Source organism: Gigantopelta aegis, chromosome 7 (genome assembly GCF_016097555.1).
Source record: "Gigantopelta aegis isolate Gae_Host chromosome 7, Gae_host_genome, whole genome shotgun sequence".
Taxonomy (NCBI): domain Eukaryota; kingdom Metazoa; phylum Mollusca; class Gastropoda; order Neomphalida; family Peltospiridae; genus Gigantopelta; species Gigantopelta aegis.
Genome location: NC_054705.1, coordinates 6,365,662 through 6,380,669, shown reverse-complemented (window position 1 = coordinate 6,380,669; position 15,008 = coordinate 6,365,662). Strand labels below are relative to the sequence as shown.

At 36.5% G+C, this 15,008-nt stretch overlaps 1 protein-coding gene across 2 annotated transcripts; it reads right to left on the bottom strand.

Moving 5' to 3' along the window:
• Window positions 1-16: 16 nt before the first annotated feature.
• Window positions 17-14,701, bottom strand: LOC121377347. 2 transcript variants are annotated; one of them, XM_041505302.1, is made up of 5 exons: window positions 14,619-14,636; window positions 8,996-9,028; window positions 6,939-6,964; window positions 4,789-5,005; window positions 17-3,669 (listed from the first exon to the last, which is right to left on the bottom strand). In XM_041505302.1, exons 4-5 carry the CDS (start codon window positions 4,889-4,891, stop codon window positions 2,387-2,389), a joined length of 1,386 nt encoding a protein of 461 aa, XP_041361236.1. In that variant the 5' UTR covers window positions 4,892-5,005; window positions 6,939-6,964; window positions 8,996-9,028; window positions 14,619-14,636; the 3' UTR covers window positions 17-2,386. The 2 variants fall into 2 exon arrangements, with proteins under 2 accessions (XP_041361236.1, XP_041361237.1); XM_041505303.1 differs by lacking the exon at window positions 4,789-5,005 and having other exon boundaries at window positions 14,619-14,701.
• Between the last annotated feature and the right edge of the window lie 307 nt (window positions 14,702-15,008).

The window sequence follows — 15,008 nt, the reverse complement described above, 5'->3', positions numbered from 1 at the left end:
AATCTAATATAATTTCGGTGCAAATTTAGATGGGCTGGTCTAAAATTAATAATAATTATAAAACAATATTCATTAAGCCCATGGGAAGTTAAAAGTTACTATCAAGTGAGTTTTTTTTACTACAAAACTGTATAGAATTTGACAACAAACTAGGCACAACGGGGTACCACCCCGCAGTAGAATGTGAGTTGTCATTTTCTACCAGCATTTGTCACTGGAATAGACTACCAAATATATACAGTAAAACAATATCAGTACCTTGCCCCAACGTTGTCTGGATACTTTGGTCCTAAGTAGAGGAGGAGAGATATGTGTAAGCAAGGATTTGCTACGCTACGCTATGCAAAGAATAACCGACAGGTCTATCACAACCAGTATATCAAACAAGCCAGTCAGACTGGAATTCTTTTAAACTCTTTTAAGATCTTTAAAATACTTTAAAATTAAAAACAAAATCTAATAATATTAATAATATTAATAATAATAATAATTAATATAATAAATTATTATTATTATTATTATTAATATTTTGTTATGCGGGAAAAGGTGGCTTGTGACCTTTTTTAAACAAAATGCAAAAAATCTACCAACCGTCTCAACTGCTAAATCAAAACAAATAGCTTTCGTTTTCCGAGTGGCTTGTGGTGTAGTGTGTTGGCAATATATAATACCATACATTATATGCACAATATTCACAGCATGAACAAAACACTTCTTACCATGAAGCATCATTCAACGATACCTTTGCAAATTAGGAGAACCATTGTTTCGATCGGAAATCTAATTTTGTGAAACCTATATTTTTCATTTGAACATTTAATTTAGGACATCATCTACATGAACATAATGGGTTACCTGGATTACGCAAATTTTCTTCGCTTAACGTCGTTTACAGCTTCAGATTTAGGTCAAATAAGAATTCCCAGTTAGTTAGAAGTACTGGCAACGGGACGTTTGGTAACTCTTGTTGAGTGTACTGCGAATGATGACGAGACGTGTACGTTTGACCAAGACAGTCGAGTTCACCCGCTGTAGTAAAATACATTATATGTTCTGAGGTACAAAACGTTAAGTAATGTCACAGTCTTTATTCACGTTAATAAACGACATTATAGGATCGGAGATACACACGTTTAATAATGTCATAGTCTTTGTTCACGCCAATAAATGTCGCGTCAAGGTGACATAATGCTATAGTAACTGATTCGCCCTATAAATTAGTCTCGTCAAAAGCCGTAATTGTAATTAACTAAAACTGTTACCTGCCTTATGCAAACTATTTCTTCATAGTTATTTAGTTATTATGACCAAAAAAAATTCTAAAGGACGGAGCCGATTTAAAACATGTTTTCACGTCTCTCTGCGCACACGTTTAATAATGTCATGGTCTTTGTTCACGTCAATAAACGACATTATAGGATCGGAGGTACACACGTTTAATAATGTCATAGTCTTTGTTCACGTCAATAAACGACATTATAGGATCGAAGGTACACACGTTTAATAATGTCATAGTCTTTTTTCACGTCAATAAACGACACAATAGGATCGGAGGCACACACGTTTAATAATGTCATATCTTTGTTGACGTCAATAAACGACAATGTAGGCAGCTTGTGTCGTTAGGTCACTTTTATAGCGCGCGCCAAAAACCTTTCCTACAGCTTCTATAAACAGACACGACAAAAACCCTTTCTATGACTTCTATAAACAAACAGACACGACAAAAACCTTTCTCACAGCTTCTATAAACAAAAGCACACGGCAAAAACATTTCTACGACTTCTATAAACAAATAGACGCGACAAAAACCTTTATTTGACTTCTATGAACAAATAGGCACGGCAAAAAAACTGTCTACGACTTCTATGAACAAATAGACACATCCAAAACCTTTCTACAACTTCTATAAACAAATAGACACGTCAAAAATCATTCTACAACTTCTATAAACAAATAGACAGGTAAAAACCCTTTCTACAACTTCTATAAACAAGTAGAGGCATAACAAATCATTCTGCAACTTATGTAGACCGACAGACACGCCAGAACCCTTTGTACAGCTACTATAAACAAAAAGACGCACTAGAAACCTGGCTACAGCTTCTATAAAGAAACAGACAGGCCAAATGCCTTTCTACAGCAGCTATGTATAAAAGAGACATCTGAAGTTGTACTCAGATTTGTAATAATAGGATATTAAACAAGCTTTCATGTTGGTCTATGTTTATGTTCCGAGTGAAATAACTTTTATTTGTCAGGAGCTTTAGCGATTGACAATCAGAATTATTTTCGAGGGATATAAACATTATACAAATGATAGCGAATGTAATATGCTATTTATTACCAATAATCGATTTAAATTTATATCACTCAACTCGTTTGATTAACGTTCCAGTAAAGTTGCTGCCTTTTCGACCGATATCAACCAGTTGATTGTGTCTACCGGTACGATTATGATTTCTGTTCCCTTCTTAGAAAACCTAAACGAGAGCGGGATGGGACGATTCGGTTGATCAGGATACGAGTTGTCGGCATAGAACACCATTCCGTTGAATATGCTGTTCACCGACACCTGTATGACATGTTTACGTTTACCTTGACCCATATCAGTACCTTGACTTGTAGGGTGAAATTTAATGTCAATATAGTTCAGGATGCTGTCGCTGTCAAGTTTCTTGTATTTAACATCTCCACCATTCACGTTTTCGTACCAGTCGGTCTTTTCAGCAATGATTCCCTGTAGCTTGTTTTCTAAGTCTTGTTTTTGTTGTTCGGTAAGATCAATACCTTCGATAATATTTTTTCCAGTCTTAGTCTCGAATGTGTCTTTCTCTTCCTTAATCCCACAGTAGAAGAACCCACCTCCTGGAAGTTTGGAGAATGCTGTAAGATACGCAAGTAGTCCTAGTTCAACAAACATTTCGACTATGACCATTTCTATTGATACTTCCCCTTGTGTTGTGGAGCCAGAGTCTGAGTCTGGTTGTGTAGTGGTGTCTGCAATGTCTGTGCTCACAGTTGGTTGATCCGTGCCTGAAGCTGTTCGTTGTCGCATTTTTTCCTCAATGTGTTCATTAGACAGTTGTCTAATCTGGACGTTTCTTGACTCATAGATGTTGGTAGCTTCTCCTTCTTCAAATTTCTCTTTCAGTTCTGACTGTGCTTGCATCTTTCTCTTTCGCCCCACGCTTTTCAAATACGTTGCAATCTCCCTGGCCTTGGGCCGAACCGTGTCTCCGTCTAGCGCAACTTTTGTTTTGAAGTCGTAGGTGGAGATGGAGGCGGAAGGTTCAACAGTGATGAGCAGGTAGGGGAGACGAACCATTGAGCCTTCCTCCACAATCCATTTCCGTTCGTAGTTCTCCGTGTACAGCGTGTCATCCTCGACCATCATGCTACAGTCTCTGTTGACGAGCTGGTCGAATCCGTCCAGAGACCAGGCCCTATCAGGCTTGTCGTAAGTGTGTATCACCAGAGAGCCGCCATTGCTGTTCCTCATGGCACAGATAACCTGCAGACACTCGTCCTTGAACCTTTGCGTACCCTCACTGAAGCTTCTGTTCTCCTTTTTGGCGCTTTTGAACAAATCCTTGTAGGAGACACACATGCTGTACACAATCTTGCTGGAGATTAGTATCTTTTTGATTCGGTCGTTTTTGCAGTCTCCTGGAGATACAGAACATACAGAACGGTTTGTTACAATAATTGATTATATATATATATATATATATATATATATATATATATATATATATATGTATATATATATGTATATATATATATACAGAACTTCACATACTCGTTTATTTTGCACAAGAACATACCACTCGACCGCTACGCAGTCTCGTGGTATATATTCGTGCGCAAAATAAACTCGTGCAATAAATAGGAAGCGAAAACAACGTATGTGAAATTCTGTATTTATTACAGACCTTTTTTGTGTTTTATAAAAACGGTTTTTAATTTAACGTGATAACAACTCTTTCTTAAATCTATGATTAATACTCCTTTCATGGATTTACTTATATATACTCAACAACGAAAGTTTAGCTAATGTTAAAAGAAATGGCATAACATTTATAAATTAACCCATTTTTATTAATTAGTATTCACATCTGAAATGTTTACCATTTACAAACAACATAAACTGATCAACCTTTGCCTTAACACAACGAGAGGACCTGGTTTTCTTTTACGTTTATTCAACCATGGCAAATTTAGACGCCATAAAATATATTTGCTAAACTTTCATTGTTGACGTCAGTAACTAAAAGGCGCTAACTGCAGTAAAATATAATGAAATATGTAATACTATCAGAGAAATTATATGTATAGCTAATATTTAGAACTGATGTCCATTATGTGAACATGATAATAATTCATCATTCTGCAGTTTTCTTCTTTCTTTCGTAACTTGTTTTGTTTGTTGTTATTGTTCCTGCTATTTACATACATATGCTCTGGCATTCATCGATATTATTATGTTGTGCATTTACCATAGTTTGACACCCAATGGTCGATGTATTTTTCGCTTTTGGGTGTCATTAAACATTCGTTCATGCCAGAGCCCAAATAAACGGGCTTGTATGTTCTTATTCGCATAGTGGGACGACTTTCGAGCCAACTGCTGCGGGAGGTTGATTGTTGGAATTGAAATGAATGTTTAACAATACCACTAGCACACTTTGATTTATTAATCATCGGCTATTGCATTTGGTAATTTTCACATATAGTCTTAGAGAGGAAACTATGTTTCCATTAGTAGCAAGGGATTTTTTTACACACCATCCCATAGATTGAAGAGCACATACACGGCCTTTAACATATCTGTTGTGGTGCACTGGCTGCAACGAGAAATATCTACCATCCCATAGATTGAAGAGCACATACACGGCCTTTAACATATCTGTTGTGGTGCACTGGCTGCAACGAGAAATATCTACCATCCCATAGATTGAAGAGCACATACACGGCCTTTAACATATCTGTTGTGGTGCACTGGCTGCAACGAGAAATATCTATTGGGTGTCAAGCAAATGTAAATATATGAATAAATCGATACAAATAAAATGAATATATTATAGACCATCGACCTGTCTCGTCCACCCTCACCCACCACCCACACCCCCACCCCTTCATCCCAGCCAGTGCATCACGAAGAGCACATCAAAGACAACGGTATGTATTAACCCATTTATGGGAAAGTGAATTAAAAACACGTTATGCGTTATTTCTCTCTCGATCAAGTGGTTGTGCGTGTTTGTTTCAGTGGCGTAGCGTGGGCGTGGAGGAAAATTCTGGACTGGTGGAAGAGACTCGGGGAGTGCTAACGGTCCACTGGTTAGGGGGCGCAATACTTGCCTTGCTCCGGGCGCTGGCAACCCATGCTACGCCACTGGTGTGTGTGTGTGTGTGTGTGTGTGTGTGTGTGTGTGTGTGTGTATTTATACCCCACTTCCGGTCTCGTTGTCATTGTTTCTTTTGTTAAAAGTGTACGTGTATCACAATATACCTACACTTTTCATTTAACAACAACTGTATTTAAAACAAAAATAAAAAACAAACAAACATTATGAACAATACAATGAACTTTTATTGTCATAACTTACATTGAAATCCGGAAGGTATTTCCGTTGTTTCTCTTATATTTGAGGAGCACGTGTTCACATTTGGAGAAACGCACGACTGCGCGACCGTTACTAACACTTTCCGTTACGCTCACACGTGCGATGTTCAATTGCAACGCATTGTCTTTTAAATCCTTCAGCACTTACTAAAGTCTTTAGGAATGTAGACGAATTTTCCCCTTGTGGTACGCGTCCAGCTGTCATAACCTGTATTATACAACACCACGTGTTCTTAGACGTGTTTGCGGGAATCCGTAGCGTAACTGTCTCCAAAAACATATTTCCTCCTGCAGTTAAAATTTTAAATCTTCTTGATTGTCCAACTTAAAATGTACAGAAATTGAAGTCTATTTAACTAAACAAACAAATCTCCATTCTGGCCGTCAAAATCCATTTTTCTCGCTGGCTTATTTTCACATTCACGACCGTCTTTCACAATTCGCCGTTACAAAATAAGACAAAAATTGTTTTGCTTGGTGACACTTTGCATATAACAAAGTTCAAACTATGTTTTCTACAAAACTTAGTTTTCTGGCTGAAATCATTTGCATATACCAAAGTTCAAATTGTGTTTTTGTAATATTTCAACCAATAGAAAGAGCCATCTAATTACACATGCGTACTTATTCACAATAGTTCCCTTGAGATATTTACAGCACGATACGTCTGTCAAAATCATGCAATGTGCGGAGCTGTAGTTAGTGTGGTAGGGGTGTCAACTACCCCCTATCCTGTAAATTCCCCAAACTTTAAAAAAAAATCTACTTTTAATTAACTAAATATAAAAATGTTCTCGGAAATAGCATTTTAGTACTTAATTCTCCATATTATTCCCATCACGAGAAATATAAACTACGTCCCTGAGTTTTAATATATTCCAATACCAGTACAGCCCTAGCACACACTGATAAAACTACATCAAACTGCATTTGAACGTGGGACACGAACAACTGAAATAGACGGTTTCACTGCTCCAGAACAAAATGTGAGGCTCACGACGTCTGGTCCACATTATTTACTTTCTAGTTATTGATTTTATTAGCCATAGAACTAATATAATAATTCACTCGACCTTAAGTGGGGTATAAGTCAGTTATACACACACTTACTCGGTGTATCGGTGAATATCCCAATAGTTTTGGTCGTGAGAACATCCTCGGCTTCGCTTCGGAGGCCCCACGACCAAAACTGTAGGGATATTCACCGATACACCTCGTAAAGTGTGGGTATAACTATTACGTATACGGTATGTATATACAGTGTGTGTGTGTGTGTGTGTATGAGTGTGTACGTGTTTAGATTACTCACTTTTTCCACAAACATTTTTCTTAAACCTGAAATTATAACAAAAAAAGAGGATTTAATGCTCTATACCTGTATCAAGACACCATTTAAACACTGACAGATTTTAGTTTTAAGTAATTCTCTCGTAATGTTTATTAGAAAACAAGACACACGCACAAGCGCACACACACTATGCATATACATGTATTCAGAGAGAGAGAGAGAGAGAGAGGGGGGGGGGAGGGGAATTAGGGGGGGGAGGGAATTACCAGGGTGTTTTTCGGTATTATCAATGTCATATGTAACCCGGGGCAGAAGTAAAGACAACACTTCTTGTGGTTCCAATGTTTTATTGTATGCCAATTGGAAAAACCTATTAAATATAATACAAACATTCCTTACAATCACACATTAACTTTCACACTTCCGCGCAACTTTATAATATAAACTCTCAATTAAAATAAAATTATTACATCACTATGTCCGAATATCAATGTAAAATACTATTACAAATAAATATATCTTACCAGACATCCACAATGTCTATTTGATCAGACACTTCAAATGCAGCAGTGTTTAAAATATATAATAACCAACCACTTATTCTCTGCAGAATAATTTGATAAAATAGTATTGACTGTCTGCTTCTGATGAAAGCTGATCGTAATATGACAATTAGGAAAAATCTCGTTATAAAGGGCGTAGTCCAAAAGCATGCAGTGCATGTCTCGGTGTCGAGTCATCAGTCTTGCGTGAACTGTCATAGTCGCACGTGAATTAACAACTACTAACAAACCAAACACAATAAACAGAAATAAATGTTTTATTTAACGACGCACTCAACACATTTTATTTACGGTTATATGGCGTCAGACATATGGTTAAGGACCACACATATTTTGAGAGAAACCCGCTGTCGCCACTACATGGGCTACTCGTCCGATTAACAGCAAGGGATCTTTTATTTGCGCTTCCCACAGGCAGTATAGCACAAACCATGGCCTTTGTTGAACCAGTTATGGATCACTGGTCGGTGCAAGTGGTTTACACCTACCCATTGAGCCTTGAGGGTTTGGAGTCGGTATCTGGATTAAAAATCCCATGCCTCGACTGGGATCCGAACCCAGTACCTACCAGCCTGTAGACCGATGGCCTGCCACCACGCCACCGAGGCCGGTCACAATAAACAATGACCACTGCTAACACAAAAGATGATATAGACAACACACCTTTCTTTAACTATTTTATATTTAAAGATCGACTCCTACAAATTAGTTTTTTTTTAAATACTTAATACGTGTGTATATTATAATTAATATATAATTGAAATCTTTGATAATTAATAATTTAACACCTGGTTACACATATATTAGGAATAAAAATTGTATTATGCGAGCATAACATTATTTTTATTCCTAATATATGACATTGACGATACCGAAACACACGAGGGTGATAATGTCTTTATCACATAATCTCAAGCTTAATACAAGTGTTTTTGTAAACTGTACACGCAGGTCAATTATGGTGTGTCACCCTAGTAGGTTTGCTTAAACGTCAATAAACCTAGTTTCGTGACCTCGATTAATTTACATCTAATTTCCAAACTTATCAAATTCTTAAAGTATGTAATCTGAAAAATATCACATACTTTGATTGCATTGAAAACGCTTTCTTGGTGTAATCTCGATGTAATATCAATATACATGTGTGTGTGTATGTGTGTGTGTATGTGTGTGTGTGTGTGTGTTTGTGTGTGTACATACGTACACACATAAATACATACACGCACGCACATACATGCATACATACATACATGCGTGCGTGCGTTCGTGCGTGCGTACGTACGTACATACATAAATACATACACACACATACATACATACATGCATACATACATGCATATAAGGATGATTGGATAGCTGAGAACGTATAGTGGCAGGTCTGCAAATTGTGGGCGATTCGGTGCCACAGGTTCGAGCCCCAGCACCGGCAAGAGACAATGTATGTATGTAATATTAAAACATTTTAAATATGTGTACGTGCATTTAAGCAATGTTTTTGTTAAATAAAAATCATACCTAAAATCCGCCATATTTGTAGCTATCTTTTACCTGCAAAATAAAAAATAATAATTTAATTTAATTAAGTACAATTAAATAGATATTTGCATTTAAATGTAGTCGCAGTCATAGTGGGGAGAGTCCAGATCGTAGACAGAGAGAGTCGACAACTACTGAATATGTATGTATAGATAGATAGATTGATAGAATCTATCACCGTTGTGAGGTATAGATAAGGCAATTCCAATTCGAGGAAGAAACTGGGTTTTTTTTGTGAGGGCCGAGGTTTACCAATAAATAAATAAATATAAAGTTGAAATTTTTAAATTTGTTTAATTATTTTAAAAACAATGATACAACTTTAATGGCAAACAGAATTCTGAAAAACATGAGTTATGACGTCAATCGTCGTAAAACATGAGTTATGACGTCAATCGTTGTAAAACATGAGTTATGACGTCAATCGTCGTAAAACGTGTTATGACTTCACACGTATGTAGAAATCGTCTAGCCTTCTGGTCGGACAGATTTATCTAGCCGTAGGGTCAGACATATTTTTCTAGCACCGTGCAGTGTCCAGTGGGCAAGAAAGATAGACAGACAGACAGACAGACAGACAGACAGACAGACATACATATATATATATATATATATATATATATATATATATATATATATATATATATATATATATATATATATATATCTATATATATATATCTATATCTATATATCTATATATATATATTAACATCCATGTCATAAATCCATTGCATATTTACTATTATTAACTCGGTTAATTCCTGTCAACGGGTCATTTGTTTACAGCCAACAAGACTTGTATACCGGAGCGTAACGTTTTGATGAGATTTAGTTGAAGTGTGACGTCAAACTACAGTTGTGCTAATCGCACATATTTCTGGTGAGGCGACTTCTGAACTTTGATTTCCTAAGGGGCGTGCGCAGGAAATTTTGCAGGGTGGGGGGTCGAGGTGTCAGACGAAGCCCAACACCGCGAGCGCCGCAGGCGCGAAGCCCGTGGCGGGGGTTTGAAAAATTGACCCCTTCTAGGGCTATTCTGAGGTGTTTTCTGCTGGCTAGCCGAGCTGGTTTCTGACCACATTTTTTTGGAAAGAAATTACATTATCATAAAAAAAAACCATATGTAATATGAAACAGACTATAACACGAAGTTTCATTTTGAACACACCTGAGACCACCTCTCTGTTTAGCTTAGTACTTGTGATTTCACCTGTCAAGTGTAATCAACATAAACCTGGGTGTTATAGTCTGTTTCAAATTACATATGTTTTGCAGGAAAATTGTAAATACATCTCATATTTCGATCTATAACAGGTCATTTATTGTAATTTTTTCAATCTAATTAAAATTAGCTCCACTATTACATGTGGATCTAACACCAGCCAGTTGGAGCTCATGTCCACCAATCAAAACCTTACTTGCAGAATCCTACCAGTGATTTAAAAATAATTTGAAAACATTCCGAATTATCCTGAGGGTATACGATATGTTTCATGTGAATTACGAATGCCTTAAAACATGTTTTATTTTATAAAATAAATAATTTGTAATGTTAAACTGAAGACTGATAACCTACCCCGTACGTATTGGTATGGTTCGCTGTACTGCGGCCATTAAAATAGACTCGCCCGATATTTTTAGAATTTGTATGCTCCCAAATAACGTTATAAAAGGCGAAGTGTGATTGGTCAATATTTAAATTGTTATTTACAGACGAAATGTTACCTGGACATTGGGGACTACGCAGTGTTGTTAGCAATCCGATTAAAATTAGTTCTACTGGTCTAAATAAGGCATTCGTAATTCACATGAAACATATCGTATACCCTCAGGATAATTCGGAATGTTTTGAAATTATTTTTAAATCACTGGCAAGATTCTGTAAGTAAGGTTTTGATTGGTGGACATGAGCTCCAACTGGCTGGTGTTAGATCCATATGTAATAGTGGACCTAATTTTAATTAGATTGTCATTTTTTCTACCGGTTGTTTGAATACCATAACAGGTCATGATAATACTGACACATTTTTATGGTTTTTATTCCAGGGATTTTCATAACTAATATATAAGATTGAAAAATCACCTGGTTACAATTTTAATTAGTACTTTAGTCGTAATCCATAGTAGTAGGGTGATGTTAATACCATTGTAGTTTTACTATAAAATAATACGACAATATTCTGGTCTTTAAAATATTGGTCTTAAAACTGGGGTAGTCGTTAGGATGGTTTTACTGTATATGTATAACGTGTTTTTTTCTAAACTGTACACGCAGCTATAATCCCAGTCCGCCATTACTAGATATTGAAATGACGTAAGAATATATGGCGCGGAGTCTTTTTGAATGGAAATGACGTCAAATTCGAATGAAGTCATTTTGGATGTTCTTACATCAGAATAAACTAGTGCGTAACGTTTTTTCTTGTCTGAACGCTGGACACCTTTCAGTGTAAAATTTCTATTGAAATGGTTTTATTTGATGCATACGTCAATTATAGAGTGTCACCCTAGTACGTTTGCTTAAATGTCAATAAACCTAGTGTCGAGACCTCGAATAATTTACATCTAATTTGCAAAGTTATCAAATTCTTAAAGTATGTGATCTGAAAAATATTACATACTTTGATTGCACTGAAAATGTATGATATTATATGATAAATAACTAAATAAATAAATATATAAACAAGAAATGTACAATATATATGTATTTAAAAACAATTTATACAAATAATATATATTTTACCTGTTTCGATTAATCATCTTCAGAAAGGAACTGCTAAATAACTGCTAAATATGACGTAATACATATTATGACGCTACTGCAGAAGAAGGGGATTGATAATTACTTAATTACGTAATCATTGCTTTTATCTAACGAAGAGCATTAAGAAGTGGACAAAACTTTGTAATAATTACATTTCCATTGTCTTTTTTTTCATTTCATCATTGGTATCTACGGAAAATGGTGAATTTAATATCTTTTTGTGCCGCACATGTATTTAGATGTGAACTCAAGGGTATGCATCTTGTTTCTGTTTGTGTGTATGTGCGTGTATGTGATTGTGTGTGTGTGTGTGTGTGTGTGTGTGCGCGCGCGCGCGCGCGTGTGTGTGTATGTGTTTGTGTGTGTGTGTGTCGACAGAGAGGGGGGTGCAGAGCGAGACAGACAGAGAGACAGAGAGAGAGAGAGAGAGAGACGCCTGGCGTACTTGGACTATTATTACTTCCACTATTATTTTTCATAACACTACGTCTACTATTATTAACATTAATAATTTTACTTGCTGGTTGACAAACACGTGTTATCGTTGGACTTCTCGCTAAAAAAGATCTTGCTTTTGAGATAGACTGTGTTAGCGATTTCCGTCCTCTATCTCGTGACCAGTAATTGATTAACAATGAACGCCCTTGTTTGTACGTCACTATACCGTGTGAAACATGTCTATATTCACACCAAATATCACTGAGGAATAGCTTCACTATACGTTGTGAAACATGTCTATATTCACACCAAATATCACTGAGGTATAGTTTCGCTATACCTTGTGAAACATGTCTATATTCACACACAATATCATTGAGGTATAGCTTCACTATAACTTGTGAAACATAAGTCTTTATTACATAATGAAAATATATCTGTATTCGTATTGGTCAAAAACCAGTCACATGACCGTCCGTAAATAGTGATATTGCTCTGAGACGGTCTCACCGGTCCATCAAAAGTGATATTGCCCTGATCAATGAAAATAAAGATGAGACAAAATTCTATCCAATAAATCAGTAGGTAACGTAATGCAACGTCAACTGACAATTCTAATGTCAACAAGCACAAACTTGTGACAAAACGCTTTGTTGTCCTTCAGCAAAAAGATAACATCTTTAGTCATACCGAGTTTAATTCCGCAAATACGACAAAAACAAGCTCAGTAATCGTCAAATTGTGTATGGAATATATCGCAGATTTAGAAACGTGCATGATACATCAGAGGATTTTATGTTACAAATAAAAAAATGCATTTGAAGGTAATTGGTAACTGTTCAGTATAAATGTATGTTCAGATTTATCACATTTTGTGTTTTATTTTGCTATTAATATGATTTTGGCACTCTTGCTGGTTATAATGTCTCGAACTTGATTTTTTATCTTGTAATGTTTCAACTGTTTATTTCCGCATTCTTCTGCGTGTCATACAACGTCATAGGATTACGTGACGTCACTAAATCCCATAAGACAATTATTGACCACATTTCGGGCAATGTCATGTTTTATGGACCGAAGAAATTGACATTGACCTCGGCCGTTAGCCTCGGTCAATATCAATTTCTTCGGTCCATAATGACTTCAATAACGGTCAATAACTGATAAATATTCACACCAAATATTACTGAGGTATAGCTTCTCTATACCTTGTGAAACATGTCTATATTCACACCAAATATCACTGAGGTATAGCTTCTCTATACCTTGTGAAACATGCCTGTATTCACACCAAATATCACTGAGGTATAGCTTCTCTATACCTTGTGAAACATGTCTGTATTCACACCAAATATCACTGAGGTATAGCTTCACTATGCCTTGTGAAACATGTCTATATTCACACCAAATATCACTGACGTATAACCTGTTGACATTAAATAAGAAATATACATGTAAAACAGTACTGACAATAGAAAACCCCCAGAAAAAAATCCGGAAAACATTATAGAAACTTAAAGAAAGTTATCTTCTTAACTGTTTAAGGAGTTTTAGACTATTAACTACTCAGTTGCCTGCCCCACCCCCAAACAAAAAAAGCCTAACTACGGCCCTGCATACATATAATTTATAGTTTATATTTGTCCCCGCCCCGTATATAAATCCGGAAAACATTATAGAAACTTAAAGAAAGTTATCTTCTTAACTGTTTAAGGAGTTTTAGACTATTAACTACTCAGTTGCCTGCCCCACCCCCAAACAAAAAAAGCCTAACTACGGCCCTGCATACATATAATTTATAGTTTATATTTGCCCCCGCCCCGTATATAAATTCCTGGCTACGCCACTGTTCGCTACACCAGCACAATTATGAAAATTCTACAAGCATAAATAAGTTAAAGATTGATCTTATTTATTTGATCACATTTTTATTTTATTATATTTTTTATTTTTATTTTACCATTAAATTACTCACAACTTTAACAAATCCACGATCGTTCCAGTCGTCCTAGTGTTTTGAGCAATACTACAGGCGCGTGCGCGGGGGGTGGGTTGGGGGTCGACCCCCCCCCCCTTCCCCCCACCCCGCTCAAGGCCAAAAACAATTCATATACCCACAGACCCCCCGCCACGGGCTTCGCGCCTGCGGCGCTCGCGGTGTCGGGCTTCGCCAGACACCTCGACCCACCCACCCACCCCGCCCCCTGCAAAATTTCCTGCGCACGCCCCTGTACTAATTATGAAAGTGCTCGAAATGCGAGATAGAAACCTGTACGTTTCGCAAGGAAAATATTGGGGTCATCGATCACAACAAATGTTCTAGAATGTTTGATCTACATGTACATACCGTTCTAATTGAATTGTTGCAAATGAAAGTAACGATAATGTTATACTTACAGAATTATGATGAACCAGAAATCAATGGTGGTTATAGGCTACCGATTAGAGAAATATGCTTACTAACAATGATTACCAAGAACTAGGGATTTCGCCGTGTCATGTGACCTGAAAAAAGCCACTTCCTGGTCTGTTTATAGTCGTGCTGGGAAACCCTATTGGTTCTAATAGACCAAATCAATTCCTATTGCCGTAATGTTAACGTTTACTAATAAAACTGATATAAGCAGCATATCAACACACCCAGGAAGTACAGCAATAAAATGTTTGGCACCTGACATCTAATCTACCTGCAAGAAAATGTGGGGTCACATACCATTTAAGAGATTTAATTAATGTTTTTAATAGCAACCGTAATTTTTACTGAAAATTGCAGTTCCATTTTTGGGG